Source organism: Oncorhynchus tshawytscha, linkage group LG11 (assembly GCF_018296145.1).
Source record: "Oncorhynchus tshawytscha isolate Ot180627B linkage group LG11, Otsh_v2.0, whole genome shotgun sequence".
NCBI lineage: Eukaryota > Metazoa > Chordata > Actinopteri > Salmoniformes > Salmonidae > Oncorhynchus > Oncorhynchus tshawytscha.
In genome coordinates this window covers 47,083,815-47,101,711 of record NC_056439.1, presented here as the reverse complement: position 1 = coordinate 47,101,711, position 17,897 = coordinate 47,083,815, and the positions used below count along the sequence as shown (strand labels likewise).

The 17,897-nt window shown below is 43.2% G+C and overlaps 1 protein-coding gene across 3 annotated transcripts; it reads left to right on the top strand.

The window, feature by feature from the left end:
* The first annotated feature begins 1,385 nt into the window (after positions 1 to 1,385).
* On the top strand, positions 1,386 to 11,838 carry LOC112262084 (mitochondrial basic amino acids transporter). 3 transcript variants are annotated; one of them, XM_024437778.2, is made up of 4 exons: positions 1,386 to 1,877; positions 4,121 to 4,164; positions 9,063 to 9,146; positions 10,690 to 11,838. In XM_024437778.2, exons 1-4 carry the CDS (start codon positions 1,838 to 1,840, stop codon positions 11,461 to 11,463), a joined length of 942 nt encoding a protein of 313 aa, XP_024293546.1. In that variant the 5' UTR covers positions 1,386 to 1,837; the 3' UTR covers positions 11,464 to 11,838. The 3 variants fall into 3 exon arrangements, with proteins under 3 accessions (XP_024293546.1, XP_024293547.1, XP_024293552.1); XM_024437779.2 differs by lacking the exons at positions 1,386 to 1,877; positions 4,121 to 4,164 and adding an exon at positions 5,547 to 7,149; XM_024437784.2 differs by lacking the exons at positions 1,386 to 1,877; positions 4,121 to 4,164 and adding an exon at positions 8,751 to 8,802.
* Positions 11,839 to 17,897: the final 6,059 nt, after the last annotated feature.

Below are 17,897 nucleotides of genomic sequence, written 5' to 3'. Positions count from 1 at the left end.
ATATGTGGTCGTGGTGGAGTAGGGGCCTGAGGGCACACAGTGTGTTGTGAAATGTGTGAATGTATTTTAATGTTTTTAAAATTGTATAAACTGCCTTAATTTTGCTGCTTAGGGCAGCAGCTAATGGGGATCCATAATAAATACAAATACAAATACAAACTTCACATTAAATGTTTTTGTTGAAATTACATGGAAACAACATTGATTCAATCAGGGTTTTCCCAGTGGGTCTCTCTCTCACTCTCTCAATTAAATTAAATTCAAACAGCTTTATTGGCAAGGAAAACACATATTTACATTGCCAAAGCAATTGAAATAGATAATAAACAAAAGTGAAATAAACCATATATTTAAAATACATTATCTCTCTCTCTCTCTCTTTCTCTCTCTCTCCCGCTCTCTCTGCCCCCCCCCTCTCTCTCTGTCTCTCTGTCCCCCCTCTCTCTGTCTCTCTGTCTCTCTGTCCCCCCTCTCTCTGTCTCTCTGTCCCCCCCTCTCTCTCTGTCTCTCTGTCCCCCCTCTCTCTCTGACTCTCTGTCCCCCCCCTCTCTCCCTCTCTCTCTGTCCCCCCCTCTCTGTCTCTCTCTCTCTCTGTGTCCCCCTCTCTGTCTCTCTGTCCCCCCCTGTCTCTCTGTCTCTCTGTCCCCCCTCTTCCTCTCTCTCAAGTGATAAAATTGGATACCAGTTATGAAAACATGGGCATGGCAAGCAGGGGAGGGTCAGGTATCAGTGACTCAAGAAGTCTTATTGTCGGTGTATAAGCCAAAAGGATGACACGTCTGGTAGGAAAACAAACAAGCACTGTTGAAATGCCCCAATGCGTCAACATCCCAATGGATAAAATACACCAACAAATATTCACAGAAGTATAAAGAAACTATAGTATTAAACCGAAAAATGTAAGTACCTTTGGCCACTTTCAAGAATACAGCTGAATATGCAAATATACACTAGCTACGACATATATATTTTTGCAGCTCAAAAAAAGAAAAGTGCAACAATAACCATCTATATTTTTTAATGTTAACATACAGTTACGTTTCTTTCCAGATTGTTTTTTTCAGAATGTCTAAAATGCTACAGATGTTGCAATCTTGCGTGTCATTTGTCTTGGTTAATATTTTACCATATTTTCCCCGTAACATCTGGTCTATGATCTGTTTTGATACTTGGGTACTATAGAGTACTAGGAGTAAATGGTTAGACTAGGTTGGGGAGAGCTGATCATAAATCAGTTGTTTGGATCAGAAAGTATTGTGGTCGGTGCTTTTGATCATAACCCGTGGAAAATCAACTCGAGCCAATCAGCGTGCGGGGCGGTAGGGGTGTTGTCTTAATCACAGTGATCTGATTGGGCTAAATGCTTGGTTAAAAGGGGCTTTGAATCTCACGGGATACAGTCAGAAATAGAAACAGCGTGCGGAAGGAAGAAGACAGCTGGTGGGGGGTAGCGAGGTAGTGAACTGTGGGAGCGCCTCAATTCAATAATCAAATCATATACATTAAGCTACTTAGCGATCTGTCTTATTCCCGAGCTCACCTGAGTACTGTCATCAACAGCCCTTCGCAAACTCGCTTTTATTCAAGAGGAGACGAGAACTAGCTACTTTACGTTACTGTATCTAGCAATTCAGCTATCCTTTAACGTTACAGATGCAGCCATCAAACTACAGGTCGAAACTGATAGTTAACTAAATTATTCGTCTAGTTTGAAGCAATACAAGATTGTAGCTAGCTTTTCCACCAAGCCAGACCTTTGAATTAGCCCCGTGTGCTACGGAGAAATACAGACTTATTAAGAGCTAGCTTTTGACTAATTCAAAGACTCCTTGAGGGAATGGACTTTACATTGGACTTTGCAGCAGGATGCATAGGAGGTAAGTTAATTAACGTTAGTTAGAAAGCATATCCGTGGATAGATTGCTTTCAATGCTTGCTACGTGGCAGCACGGAGTCATGTTTGCAAAATGCATCAGGTTGGAAACGCTTTGAATAAATGATTCATGAGTTTGGCTAGCAAAGCTAGTTAGCCAATGCAGAAGTGTGCCTAGTGATGGCGCAAATTTGCCCCCCAAAATTTACATTTCATGAATGGAAAATTACAGAGTACTGTTCATTGTCTAGTACAATTTCTTGCCCCTATTGTTGTGAGAATTCCTATATTAATTGTTTTTCTGGCTAAACCTGTTTTGTTTTCTTAGAATCACAAAATATATCTTTGCAACTTTATACTCGCAGCCAGACAATTCCATTCATTCCAAACCATGTGCCGTGAGTGTTAAAAATGGGCAGTCCCTCTCAAGCACCAATTACATTAGCGACATACAAATTCAACTTCACACAGTCAAAAATGGTGACTATATAACGAGCGAACTTGGTACATTCTTCAGATTTATCAGGGTACACAGAATACCCCCTAAACTAAACCAGGTGTCGTTTTAACCCTTGGGCGTTGTGAAATTGGACCTCTGTAGCATTTTACCGGTTAATTTGATTTTTACTACATTGTTAAAATTCTTATCCACAAAGTCCATTCCTAACTTCCTATCAATATGGATCATCGCTTTAGTTAACCCCATCTCAATTAATATGAATGTCAGCTCAGCCAGAAAGTGTATCAATAAGTCTATGATTGGGCGTTATTGCGATACTGTCTCGGCTACTAATAATGTCTTGAAAGTGGGGGTCAGACAAATGTTCTCTAGGGTCATCTTTCTGCAATGGGTCATTCCTACGAAACAATTCTCAAGTGTAATTTTTCATGTCCTTTTGAGTCACTGCGATTGGGATCTGTACTGATCAATTTAATGCATTTTGATTCGATTTTATTCAACTACAATTTCCACAATTCTCATTACTAAAACAATTTAATAAAAAAAAAAACATTGCTCCCCTAATGAAAAGGCCTGAGTTAAACATAACACTGGGGAAAAAAATATATTTATACTGAACAAAAATATAAATGCAACATTTTCAAAGATTTTACTGAGTTAAAGTTCATTTAAGGAAATCAATCAATTGAAATAAATTCCCTAAACCCTAATCTATGGATTTCACATGACTGGGCAGCGATGGGTGGGCCTATGCCCTCCAATAGGCAGCCAGGCCAACTCACTAGGGAGTCCGGCCCAGCCAATCAGAATGAGCTTTATTACAGACAGAAATACTCCTCAGAACCCCAATTTGACCGTTTTGTTGGGAAGACCAAGTGGGGTGAAGGCAGAGTTTGAGAATAAGAACCTCCTTCTGAAGGACAGAACTTTACAGTAACTTAGTGTTACCAAAATGAGATGTCCAGAAACTGTTTGTACATAAATATTATAGTAGCACTTCAACTAGTATACCATTTAAAAAAAAAAAAAATCTTTCTGGACAAACTACAGCAACATATTTTGTTTTAATTCAAATAAGTTAGGTTTTTCTGAAGTAAAATGACCTGCGAATTGAGTCTGGATGAATTTCAGTAATGTAAATTTGGGGGAAAATGTAAAATAATTCAGTCAAAAGTATTTAAAAAAAATTGACTTTAAAAATTGTATTGGTTGCATATGAAATTGTGCAGGTGCAGTGAAATGCTTGTTTGTACACAACACACAGAAGGACAATTGATTTTTGCAGATGCATCATGGGTTTTGTAACTCATGTTTTAGAACGGGTTTCATGAGAATCACATGAATGCACCACTGCTTCACTCACTCAAACACCAAGCCAGAACACATACAAGTGCCCCTAACCTGAAACGGCCCTAGTTATGGTTTTATCCTGTGATGTACAGGTGGTGTCACACAGTATTGCGTTTTCTTCTCGCTAACAATGTCAAGGACACGTGTACAGCTGATGGGCAGTCCAGAGAAGACTGTTTGTTCTTGTGTAATGCACTTGATATTCAAACATGCACCCACCACCACTGAACGTGTAATAACTTGCATCAGGTCTAGGCTCAAAGACTGAGTATTAAACTGTGTCTCTATGCTGTTTACTGTACCTATACTTGTACTTAGTTACCATTCTTCAAGTTGTCAGGGTTTGTAATTGTTTCACATAGCTTTAGACCACATTACATATCAACCTCCTCCAACAAGCAAAGTGCTGATTAATTGTTCATCTTTGTCACTTCCAGGTGCTGCCGGTGTCTTGGTCGGGCATCCTTTTGACACTGTAAAGGTGGGTTTGTTTTATCTGGTTGGCAAGTGCCTGGCACATGTCATATTTTTAGAAATCGCACTGAAATGTAATTCCTATTTAGCTACTGTGGGGTTTATCAAGGCTCCTCAAAAGGGCACATTTGAATATAGTTTAGATGACCCAAAGTGTTTGATAAAGTGTGAAATATTCATGCTCTCTCCCAATCAAAATGTTTCAGAACTGCATTTCTCAGCTATTACTTACCTATAGCAAACTGCACTTTTTTTCCCCAGACCCCACACGTATTTTGCCTGGTTTTCTGACCTAGTCATATCTACACACTGCTGTTTAAAAAAGTAGATCACATAACATTCTTAACCCAGTGTCTTACTGCAACACAATCTGTTCTTGGAACGGAACAGAAATCTCCTCCTAGTTAGCTCATGAACCAGAGATGGAGCTGTTGTCTCTGTATGGCATGTTGGCAGTGCATGTTGAAGCTTGCTGAGCAACAGTATGTGCACACAACAAACAATTAACTTATCTAGAAGCCTGACAGGTTTCTGTCTGTTATAGTTGACATTTCAAGATATGCCCTTTTTTTTTATGTGAGTGTATAGCCTTAAGCTCAGCTGACCCCTACACTCATCATATGCATTACCCAAATATAGTTTTGATTAACACCTAAGCCACATGATATGTTGGCGCTGTGACAGCATAGGTCATTGGAAAGCTCTGTGAATAAACAGTCGAGTTATACACTTCATTGGGTCATGGACTCTACAAGGTGTGAAGTTCTACAGGGATTCTGACCCATGTTGAGTCCAATGCTTCCCACAGTTGTCAAGTGGTCAGGATGTCCGTTGGGTGGTGGACCATTCTTAATACACACAGGAAACTTGGGATTACGGTATGCAACCCCGGTTCTCTGAAGGAGATGAGGGAGACCTCTCACTATGGGACACTCCTTCTTTACGGGTCATTGGTTGAAGCCTTATTCAATCACACCAATCAGAACTTTGTGGGTGTATGCCCTGTGTGTCTATAACACCCTGCACTGCTCTTCTGGTTTCCTCATTCTAAGAACTACCTCTTACACAAGTCAGAGAACATAATGTTCACAGTGCCCCTTATGTGGCAATTCCTCTAGTGGAATGTTCTCGGAGACTGCAATCCCCAACAAGCCTCCAATGGGAGAGGTGTTTGGACAAAGCAAACAGTTGGTCATAGTTTCAGAATGGCCTAGTCCTGTCCATGTAGATGCGCTGGGCGCGACACCGGACACAATGTGTTAAGGTGCCGCTGCTCTGGAGAAGAGCACGACGGAAGGTGGAAGAGGTCAGTGGCTTGAATGACCTTTAGAAATTAACGCAACGTTAGGACTTATCATAAACTTGAAGTAGTTGGGGGGGGAAGAGAGAGCAAACTGAGTGCATGAAGGATGGACCGAGCATTCGTGAAGGTCGCTAGCGCACTTGACCAAGGCGAGAAACTGGGCTGACGTATGTTACCGTTGACCTATTGTCTGACCTGACAAGGACATGTTGGCCCTGTAGGAATGGACAAAAGTGCCTGAGGGATAATAACAGTTTAGAGCTAGAACATGGATATGGGCTGTACTCAGCTGTACCCCCTCCCATCCCTGTAGTGATGCATCTATTTGTCACTACTTTGCATGTGAAGACTGTCCCAGTAGGGCAGCCCTGCGTCAGCAGGGATTGAAGTGCCGATAGACACTTTGCTGAGAGAAGCACGTACCTGTGGATAGACTAGTTCAAGCAGAGTGAGGTCACCCACAGCTGGATAGCTGAGTTGAGACCAAGCAGAACCACTACAATCATGGAGCCCAGAAAGCTTCAGACACATCTAGTATGTGGCTGATGTTGCTGTGCAAAACAGGCAATGGTGAAAATGTCACTCCATGGTGAGGGCTGGGGAGGCTGGCTCCTGTGCTACACCTATGCTGTGTGTAAACAAACGTGTGACTTGAGGCAGGACTCCAGAGGAGACTATGGTCGTTGAGGTCAGGAGTTCTGCCAGCTTATCGAGGCTTTGTGCTAGGTGTGCTGATTCTTCCCAACAGATGGCGCCAAGGGGGTATCCACTGCTAATTGCTTGGTGTGATGCCCTGAGGCACCGCGTTGCTTGTGAGCGGACTGTCTGTCCCAGGGTCGGAGCTGCAGGAGAAGGCTGAGACTTCTTGGGGATCCTCCAGTTCTGTGAGGGAGGACTCCTAGTGACGACCTGGGTGAATGTGGGCTTCTGGGGATTCAGCACTTGCTTCTGGGGATTCAGGGCTTGCTTCTGTGGTAACAGGGAGCCCAGCGCCTCACTCTCCTTTTCTTAGAATTTAACCTGGCCTGGTGGGATCGATCTGTCCATTCAGGTAGGGCAGCGCATCTGATTGCCTTCGAAGAAAGGTCAGTTATTGACTCCTGCACTACCTCTTCAGTCTGGCTGGGTAGCGCAAACTGAGCAGAGGAGAAATTCTTCTGTGGCATAATCCATCTGCTGGTCAAAGGGTGCTGCCTAATGTGGCAAGAGACATGCCGTCGTCCTCGCATCCGGATTCTTCGGCATTAATGTCCACCCCCTGGTAAAAGTGGGGATTCTCTGAATCAGCCTGAAGCGCAGACTGAGGGGATGTCTAAAGTAGCTTCTCCCTCTGGGACTTCGTTGTCAACTGAGTTGTCCTCATACTTTCCATGTACTTCGTGTCCTTAGACATGAAGTACATGGAAAGAGTTCAGCTGAGCGCAATGCACATAACTAGCGGGGTCGATGGGAGCCTCCATAGCGTCCCGGACGTGTAATGCCTGCAGTTGCCAGGGTGAGCGTTGCTAGGCTTTTGCTGCTTTTTCTCCCCTTTCCCTGACGACTTGGCCGGTAAGCCTGTTGGACATTGCGTTTCAACAGGACGGACAAAAGCAAATGGAATTACCGGGGGGCTAGCTACCCACTCCACGCGCTGCTCCTACAATGGGGAATTTGGGAGAGACACTGGGTAATGTGAGCTTGAGCCAGGTAAGCAGAAACGGACAGCTTTATTTAGCAGGGTGGTGAGAAATAAATGCCGTCTTTAAACTTTCAGTGTAGTGAATTAGCTGGCTTTCTTTACCTGAGTTTAGATAGCCAGCTAGCCGAGCCGTCGCGTGGGATACAAAGTGCCGACTCTGTCTGTAAACCAAGTAACTTGAGGTACAACGAACAGCTGGGTTATCTTTCACAGGGGAATGAAAAAAGGTGCTTCAATGGTGGGGTAACACGCTGAAGAAACACAAACGCTCATGCTAGCCAAACAAACCGAATGGGGCTTTAGCCCAGAGATTGCTAGCTAAAACATCAGTGGTGCGGTTAGCCCACTAGCTAGCCAAGATACACGAAAGTTCAGCTAGCTAACTCCGAAAGTGGGAACCGACAGAGCTAGAGACCCCGGGTAGAAGTAGCTAAAATTTTTGGGAACCTGCTATTAGCAGGATGCTAAAGCAGTGCAGCTAGCTAGCTAACGATGCCAATTGTGTGTATGCCAGGCAACAGGTGTACAGTATCTAGCCGATGACAAAAAAAGTGCTGCTAACTGAAGTAACTTCACTCTGTAAAGTGAAGCTGAAGTTAGCAGCATTCCTGAAAAAATAGAAAACAAGCCACTCAATGCTATGTGTTGGGGTAGTAACCCACACTGAAAGGAACTGTTAAGTTGAGAGCTAGTTTACTGAATAAAGCTGCTTATCGGGCTAGTAACCAGATGGACTCGAGGCTAAGAATGAGGAAACCAGTGCAGTGTGTTATAAGACACTCTGGGCGTACACACACTGCTCTGATTGGCCTGTTAGGCGGGATGGAATAAGGCTTCAAATAATGACCCGCAAAAGGGGCGGTGTCCCATAGTGAGATGGCACCTACTACCATACCCCGTTCAAAGGCACTTAAATATTTTGTCTTGCGCATTCACCCTCTGAATGTCCCACATACACAATCCATGTCTCAATTATCTCAACACTTAAAACTGATTCTTTAACTTGTCTCCTCCCCTTTTAACAAGGGATCATAGCTTTCACCTGGATTCACCTGGTCAGGTTGTTTTGTACACTCAGTGTATCTGCAGGTGTTTTTCTGTTTTTTTCCGTTTCACATTTTAGGGGTTTGCATTTTTGAATGCTATGGATCCCCCTGTATACAAGATTCTACTTCCAACCTGCCGGTAAACATATATTTTAAGGCAGTGTGCAAGGTATTTTTTAAAGTACATTTCTAGTCAAGTTATACCAATCATGGCAATAGTTTGCATGAGAGGCTATTTTGAGCCTAATAATCAGGTTTAATTGTTTTAATGTTGCAATTTACGAGGTTTATATTGAAATGTTTATCTTCTCATACGATTAGTCTTCTAAAAGCTGTAATTTTCAGACACTGAATCTTTGAAATATCTTTTGCTGTGTACTCGTAATCTCTAAGCGTACAAGTTACAACACGTGTCAGGATATTTGTACTTGATATTTTGACAATTTGAGTCAACTTTTTTATTTAAAAAAAAAATATATATATATTCTGAGTACAGACATGTGGAGGGACATTGTTTGTTTTATCCCTGAACAGGGAGGGCCGTCTTTAACAGCATAAGTGTCACTGTGTTTTAGATGAGGGATATACAACCTCTGCACGGATGTGACCTAGCTAGTAAGTACGGTCTAGGTCTTTTTCTCCCCTGTGTTTTGTTTTTGTGTTGTGAAAAAAAAAATCTTCCAGACTTTTAAATAAGTAGCACAAAATACTTAAACATAATTTGTCACCCAAATCTACTCTTATATTGTAGTACATTAGTCTTTGTGTATATTCTCTTTTCCTATGCGTTTTATGTGTGATTGTCTTTAATGTTATTAAATGTGGCGATATTGCCTTCTGAGCTTTTTCGCTAACATTGAGGATTCCATTTTCAGGTACGACTCCAAGTTCAGAGTGTGGACAGACCTCTGTACCGCGGCACATATCATTGCTTCCAGTCTATCGTAAGGCAAGAGTCGGTGAGTACGACGGAATCAAGTCAGAAACTGTTGACATTGCGTTTTAGAATTGTTGGCTTTTATAAAAGCATGTTTCACTCCATCAGCAACGAGCTGAGAAGCTGCAGCATTTCTTGCGTTGTCTGACAAGTGATATTCCGCTCAAAATAGTCTAGGTATGTTGTGCACGTGTTATACATGGCATAAATGAAGACGAATGAAAATAGACCTATAAGCATGATGGTCAAATGTGTTGACTGATATTTCCATCAGTTAATTAAAAGCGGTATTTTCGCAATGGGATTGTATTTTCTTTTTTTTATCCCGGACAATTTGGCCAGCAATTGTTTTTTTTAAATCATCTGTAAATATAATTTATTTTGGTCAAAAGCCGGCAATTACTGGCTAACGGAAATCCTGGTGTTTCACCAGTGGTGAAATCCTTTCATTCAAATTGATTGATGTGTTTTGGGAGGTAGTTGGCACTGCAGCCCATGAGGCATTGCCATGTGCTCTGTGCAGTGCCAACTGCTGTTGTACCATTGGTTAGAACAGGACTCTACTCAGAAGGGTTTCTCATTAGTCTTGTGCTTCAATCATAGAGAATGATAGTGGCCAAAAGGCTGTTTTTAGCATGGGCAGCTCCATTGAGGGCTTCCACCATTTTAAAGTTGTCAACTGGGTGGGAATTCCTATGGGTTGTAAAACCTCAATGGTGCTGCTAATGCTGTCACAGACGCTATAATGGCACATACTGTATGTAAAGATGAGTCCTCTATCTCTACGGCTTCAATACAGAGGTCAGTCTAGCAGAGAGCCTATTGGCCAGTCTGGGGGGGAGGAGGTTGGGAAAGACATATCAGTAGCTAAGGTCAATCGGGGTGTTACGCTTGCTGCGTGGCTAAATTAAGAGAACCACCTTGTCACTTGAGCCGGTTAAGTATTAGGTTAAGGCTGTCAGTATTATAGTGGAATAGCAGCTTAGTATTTTGGCCTTATAGTATTGCCTTATTAAGAGTGTGTCCATAAGCAACATTTGTTGTGGTGAAAGTGTGATTTGGCTGTGGCAAACTACTACTGTGTGTTTGTGCCAAGTTCTTCAGCTTCATTCAACTTAAATTACCATGTTACGTCTCTCGCTCTTTCTGTCTCTCGCGCTTTCTCTGTCTCTCGCGCTTTCTCTGTCTCTCGCGCTTTCTCTGTCTCTCGCGCTTTCTCTGTCTCTCGCGCTTTCTCTGTCTCTCGCGCTTTCTCTGTCTCTCGCGCTTTCTCTGTCTCTCGCGCTTTCTCTGTCTCTCGCGCTTTCTCTGTCTCTCGCGCTTTCTCTGTCTCTCGCGCTTTCTCTGTCTCGCGCTTTCTCTGTCTCTCGCGCTTTCTCTGTCTCTCTTTCTCTGTCTCTCGCGCTTTCTCTGTCTCTCGCGCTTTCTCTGTCTCTCGCGCTTTCTCTGTCTCTCGCGCTTTCTCTGTCTCTCGCGCTTTCTCTGTCTCTCGCGCTTTCTCTGTCTCTCGCGCTTTTTCTGTCTCTCGCTCTTTCTCTGTCTCTCGCTCTGGTGTGTGTCCACAGATGACGGGTCTGTACAAAGGCATTGGCTCCCCCATGATGGGTCTGACGTTCATTAACGCCATCGTGTTCGGTGTCCAGGGCAACGCCATGCGCAGGCTGGGCCACGATACACCGCTCAACCAGTTCCTGGCCGGGGCGTCGGCGGGCGCGTTGCAGAGCGTCATTTGCTGCCCCATGGAGCTGGCCAAGACACGCATGCAGCTGCAGGGGTTGGGTGAGAGGAAGTCCAAGCAGAAGCTGTACAAGAACTCTCTGGACTGCCTGGTGCGCATCTACCGGAAGGAGGGCTTCCGCGGTATCAACCGGGGTATGGTGACCACGTTAGTCCGCGAGACACCGGGTTTCGGGATCTACTTCCTGACCTACGATGTACTGACGCGCTCTCTGGGCTGCGAACCCGATGACCCCTACATGATCCTCAAGTTGCTGTTTGCCGGAGGCATGTCGGGCATCACCTCGTGGATCTCCACCTACCCTGTGGATGTCATAAAGTCCCGGCTCCAGGCGGACGGCGTGGGCGGCCACAACAAGTACAGTGGCATTGCTGACTGTGTGCGTCAGAGCCTGAAGCGGGAGGGCTGGCGGGTGTTCACGCACGGCCTCACCTCCACACTGCTCCGGGCGTTCCCCGTCAACGCCACAACCTTCGCCACCGTGACTCTGTTCCTCATGTACATGCGAGACGATGAGGGCGCCGTCAATGACTGCGAGCCCCAGCCTGCCCACTCCTCTCTCACTGTGAGCCCACAGCAGGCCCAGCCCTCAAGCTTGTGAATGGGAGAAGGTGGTGTTTCTGCTCTGGTGACCCTCATTGGGTTGGAATTGGTCCCACAATGCACCAGCTAATAAGCTGATGTGACTTGACCGCTCAACGTCAGCTTCACGAAGGCTATTTTTACAAGATTTATGTATGTTCAGATGGTAAACCGCGCTTGTAAATACTTGTCCCATTTTGACCCCTGGTTTTGTACAGAGTACACTTTTTAAATCTTTAAAAATAATTGAGTCTTTTTGAGAACTAATTGGGGAAAGAAACTAGCAGTGAAAAAGCATGTCTGACCTAGTCATCCCTTATGCTTGTACAGTGGGGCAAAAAAGTATTTAGTCAGCCACCAATTGTGCAAGTTCTCCCACTTAAAAAGATGAGAGGCCTGTAATTTATCATAGGTACACTTCAACTATGACAGACAAAATGAGAGAATTCAGAATCACATTGTAGGATTTTTTTATGAATTTATTTGCAAATTATGGTGGAAAATAAGTATTTGGTCAATAAAAAGTTTCTCAATACTTTGTCATTGCCAACAAAGGGTATATAACAGCGGTCAAACGTTTTCTGTAAGTCTTCAAGGTTTTCACACACTGTTGCTGGTATTTTGGCCAATTCCCCCATGCAGATCTCCTTTAGAGCAGTGATGTTTTGGGACTGTTGCTGGGCAACACAGACTTTCAACTCCCTCAAGATTTTCTATGGGGTTGAGATCTGGAGACTGGCTAGGCCACTCCAGGACCTTGAAATGCTTCTTACGAAGCCACTCCTTCGTTGCCCGGGTGGTGTGTTTGGGATCATTGTCATGCTGAAAGACCCAGGCACGTTTCATCTTCAATGCCCTTGCTGATGGAAGGAGGCTTTCACTCAATCTCACGGCCCCATTCTCATGGCCCCATTCTTTCCTTTACACAGATCAGTCGTCCTGGTCCCTTTGCAGAAAAACAGCCCCAAAGCATGATGTTTCCAACCCCATGCGTCACAGTAGGTATATGGTGTTCTTTTGATGCAACTCAGCATTCTTTGTCCTCCAAACACAACGAGCTGAGTTTTGACCAAAAAGTTATATTTTGGTTTCATCTGACCATATGACATTCTCCCAATCTTCTTCTGGATCATCCAAATGCTCTCTAGCAAACTTCAGACGGGCCTGGACATGTACTGGCTTAAGCAGGGGGACACGTCTGGCACTGCAGGATTTGAGTCCCTGGCGGCATAGTGTGTTACTGATGGTAGGCTTTGTCACTTTGGTCCCAGCTCTCTGCAGGTCATTCACTAGGTCCCCCCGTGTGGTTCTGGGATTTTTGCTCAGCGTTCTTGTGATCATTTTGACCCCACGGGGTGAGATCTTGCGTGGAGCCCCAGATCAAGGGAGATTATCAGTGGTCTTGTATGTCTTTCATTTCCTAATTGCCCCCACAGTTGATTTCTTCAAACCAAGCTGCTTACCTATTGCAGATTCGGTCTTCCCAGCCTGGTGCAGGTCTACAATTTTGTTTCTGGTGTCCTTTGACAGCTCTTTGGTCTTGGCCATAGTGGAGTTTGGAGTGTGACTGTTTGAGGTTGTGGACAGGTGTCTTTTATACTGATAAGTTCAAACAGGTGCCGTTAATACAAGGTAACGAGTGGAGGAGCCTCTTAAAGAAGAAGTTACAGGTCTGTGAGCCAGAAATCTTGCTTGTTTGTAGGTGACCAAATACTTATTTTCCACCATAATTTGCAAATAAATTCATAAATCCTACAATGAGATTTTCTGGATTTTTCTCATTTTGTCTGTCATAGTTGAAGTGTACCTATGATAAATTACAGGCCTCATCTTTTTAAGTGGGAGAACTTGCACAATTGGTGGCTGACTAAATACTTTTTTGCCCCACTGTATGTGTGAAGGGCTTGTGGTAATGACTGGAGTGGAATCTGTGTAGAGTAGTATCAAACGCATGGTTTCCAGGCGTTTGACACTGTTCCTTTTGTTCTATTCCGGCCACTTATTATGAGACGTTTTCCCCTCAGCAGCCTCCACTGGTCTGAAGGTATGTACATATACTCTACTCTACATGAAACTTTCCTATTAAAATACTCACTTAGTTTGGAATCCCAGGCTAGGACTCTACTAAGGGTTTATTCACACAGCTTGAGGGGGAGGGACTCATCCAGAAAGGAAGCCATTTCATTGGTTCTCATCAATGATTCTGCCGACTAGGACCAATGAAATTTCTTCCTTGCATGGATTTTTACAGCGAGCAGTGTGAATGCACCCATAGGACCGAGTGAAGATTCTCTCGTAACCTTTTTATTTTTTTTATAAATCTCCCCTGTTGGAATGCCACTGGATATTTCAGAGTCTGGTGTGAGGTCTGCATTACCTGATTTTAAATTACTCTTGGTTGAATTTACACAGGTAGCCCAATTCTGATCTTTTGCCCAATTGTTGGTGAAAGAGCTGATCTGTTTGTTCAAAATACCAGTTGTTGCCAAATAGATCAGAATTGGGCTGCCTGGGTATAAGCAGCCTTCGTTCTTCTTGATCATCCTAAAGTTAAACAGTCATGAATTTCAACTCCGTCTTGTCTCAGACCTTGTAAAGGTGACACATTATTTCTCATTTTACTGAAAGATTCAGCATTAACTGAAATATTTGCGCATGTGTGCTGAAATGACTGCATGAAATGTCATGAGTGACGTGCAGAGCAAAAAATGATAATAGTTTTGATTAAAACATGTTTTGTTAGTACAATAGAATTGTATTTTATTTGAGGCGGCATAGTCCCTGGCAGTATAAATCTACAGCCTGATTGTTACATTTTGGGCAAAAGTGGTACAATTTTTACAAACAAACATGATATTGACTATACATGATTTTTATTTTATAAATTATCATACTTGTATGTGTAAAGTAATCTCTTGAATATTGCGTCTTTTCACGTACAGACCTTGAATTGAATTGCAACCGTGTGGTTCACAAGAACGTGTTACCTAACTAGTTTCTATATGATGGATGACACTGCTTGTACAGAGACGTGTTACTCATGATGTATTTATACTGTGAATTTGGGTCAGTGCTTTTGCTCCCTCGTCTTGTTTATTTTATAGCACCTAGACATTCGAGGGCAACTCGACTAAATGGAATGCTGCTTCCTTTCTGTGATGTAATACGACCAATCGGAGCTAGATATTTGGTCAGAAGAGCACAAGTGCTTGACGAGGCCAGTTACTCTTATTTTGTACGTGTCATATTTGTTCTGTATCAGTCGCAATGTCTTTCAACCAAAGCAATATGTAGAAAAAACATGTCAGAATAAAACCATGAGTCTTTGTCATGTCTTTTCAAGCCACGGTAACTGAAAGAGTAGCATTGTCTGTATTTTTGCCGAAGGCCAGGATTCAATACGATCGCCATTTTAAGGTCATTTCCGATTTGAGCTGACATACAGCGATGGGTCTACTGAACATTGCTTTTAAAAAGATGCGTTATCAACAACGCGATCGTAATGTATGTAAGGCTAAGCCTGATGCTGTGTTTCATAACCTCCTAGTAAATGGCAGCATACGGACTGGGAAAAAAATCTACTTGAACGTTCCTCCAAACTGGTAATTACCAGTGGGGAAACTAGTCTTATCCCGAGCCCCTACTTCTCCCACATGCTAACCTCTGCTAAAGCAATGCCCTTAACAGCAGAAACAAAATATTATTCACAAATCTTTTAATAGTTTTGGAACACCATTATCTGTTTGAGCATGATGGCTGTACTTCTACTTTATGGTTGGCAGTTTGTTTGCCATTGGCCAATTGGCATTCTCAACGTGTTTAAAGCCACAACTCATTGCCCGTAGTGTACAGCCCAGTCAAAGCTCTTCTCTGTCCCAGGCACCCCAATGGTGGAACCAGCTTCCCCCTGAAGCTAGGACATCATATTCATAGTCTGGAAAAACTCACCTACAGTGGGGAGAACAAGTATTTGATACACTGCCGATTTTGAGTGTGTGGACAGGTGTCTTTTATACAGGTAACGAGTTCAAACAGGTGCAGTTAACAGGTAATGAGTGGAGAACAGGAGGGCTTCTTAAAGAAAAACTAACAGGTCTGTGAGAGCCAGAATTCTTACTGGTTGGTAGGTGAGCAAATACTTATGTCATGCAATAAAATGCAAATGACTTAATCATACAATGTGATTTTCTGGATTTTGTTTTAGATTCTGATTCTCACAGTTGAAGTGTACCTATGATAAAAAATTACAGACCTCTACATGCTTTGTAAGTAGGAAAACCTGCAGTGTATCAAATACTTGTTCTCCCCCACTATATTGTGATATGTGGTTGTCCCACCTAGCTACATTTACAAAAAAAAAAAGATGAATGCCTTAAACTAAGTCGTTCTGGATTAGAGCGTCTGCTAAATGTGATACCTTGTTGATCAGTGCATATCAGTATCCAGCTACCATATGTTAAGTCATAGTATAGGTACCCCTCAAACTGAAGGGGACAGGCACGGCTCTAGAACAAGATTTTGAAGGCAAAACAAAGGTCCAAGAATGTGGTTTTTTTAAAATTCTAGGGCAAAACAAGGAAATGATAAATGAAATGCTCCTGTAATGCTGGTTTAGTTTTGAGAAAGGAGTTGTGTGTGTGTGTGTGTGTGTGTACGTGGATAGGGCTTTGTTACCATCAACAAGTCGCAGTACAATCCCTTTCTCAAACACAGCACTGTTATATTCAGACCGTGACAGAGTTATGGGCTATATGAATCCATAGTGCATGCTCGTTCCCAGAGTCATCTTATGCAATGTGATTGTGTACTTATATGCAATTGTTATAAAGACTGGAATGCAACCAGTTTTAGTGCAGATAACAGCAGTCGACCAATGACGTGTCCTAGAGTCACTTCTTGTGGTGACTTCGTGTGATTCAGACAGACTACTAATCTCTCTTGCCAGACTTCTGGAATTCCACCCCCAGAGTGTGGGAATGACAGTGGCTGTGCAAAGACACTACAGACAAGGTTGAAATTGCATGTTACCTGCTACAGTCAAATATTGAACAAAGAGGATATGAATCTAACACTAAGAAATCTTGGAGTATGAACTTCATTTTGTGTACTTATATCTGTCAATGTGTTTTGACTTAATTATGTCAAATACTTTTGTGGATTTGTTTTGGAATAAAGCAATTTAGTTATAGAAAAATAGTGCAATCCAAACCATATATTTGACCTCTACAAAATATGAACACAAATATAACTTTTATTTGAACAGAAATGGTAATAACTTCAATAATTTGTTCAACAAAATAAACGCAGTGATACATTGCACTCCCAATGTGCATCCACCATACTGTACATTCACCATACTGTGCGTTCACCATACTGTACGTTCACCATACTGTACATCCACCATACTGTACATCCACCTTAGTGTACGTCAAGTCTTATTTCGATGTGCAATAAATATTTACAGTAAGGCTGGGCCTTGTTCATTAGGGAACACAACTGAAAACATTTTGCAATCGGGAATGAAAATGACTATTTTATTATTGGGCAAATCCAGATAATCCCTCCCTGTTTCAGTCCCTTTCTTATTGGACAAGTCCAGGTAATCCCTCCCTGTTTCAGTCCCTTTCTTATTGGACAAGTCCAGGTAATCCCTCCCTGTTTCAGCATGTTTTATTCCATTTGGTGCCACAATTGCAGGCCATGATGCCATTAGAGGTCCCGTTTGAGGGAAATTGTCCTTCGGGGTCAGTTGTAGGATCATCTCACTCTCCCCAAATCCTAACCAGTAACCATTAGGGAAGAAAAAGGGCAAAACTGACCTTAGATCAGTGCCAATGGGGAACTAGGCAGTGATGGCTGGCTAAAGGCTGCACTTCCTGGCTGTGTTGGTGTAACAGGAGTAGCGTAGGCAGTGGTAGATCTCCTCGGCTCTGGGGCAGCTCACATACGCCCCCTTTTGGAGAGCCTCGACATAGCTACAAGTCGAGGGGAGGGGCAGTGTTCCTCGACTGAGCTACAAGTCGAGGGGAGGGGCAGTGTTCCTCGACCGAGCTACAAGTCGAGGGGAGGGGCAGTGTTCCTCAACCGAGCTACAAGTAGAGGGGAGAGGCAGTGTTCCTCGACCGAGCTACAAGTAGAGGGGAGAGGCAGTGTTCCTCGACCGAGCTACAAGTAGAGGAGGGGCAGTGTTCCTCGACCGAGTTACAAGTAGAGGGGAGAGGCAGTGTTCCTCGACCGAGCTACAAGTAGAGGGGAGGGGCAGTGTTTATACCATAGAATCTGGATGGATGAATGGATTCTAGTTCTATTGTTAGACATACCAAGTATCGTATTATTTTAGCTAAATTCTGTTTGATTTCCTGATGGTGGCATCAATATTCCTCATATTATTGCTATCATCAATTCTGAGGCACTTTCGTGGCTGAATGACTATCCTGTTGGTTGCATGGTCTT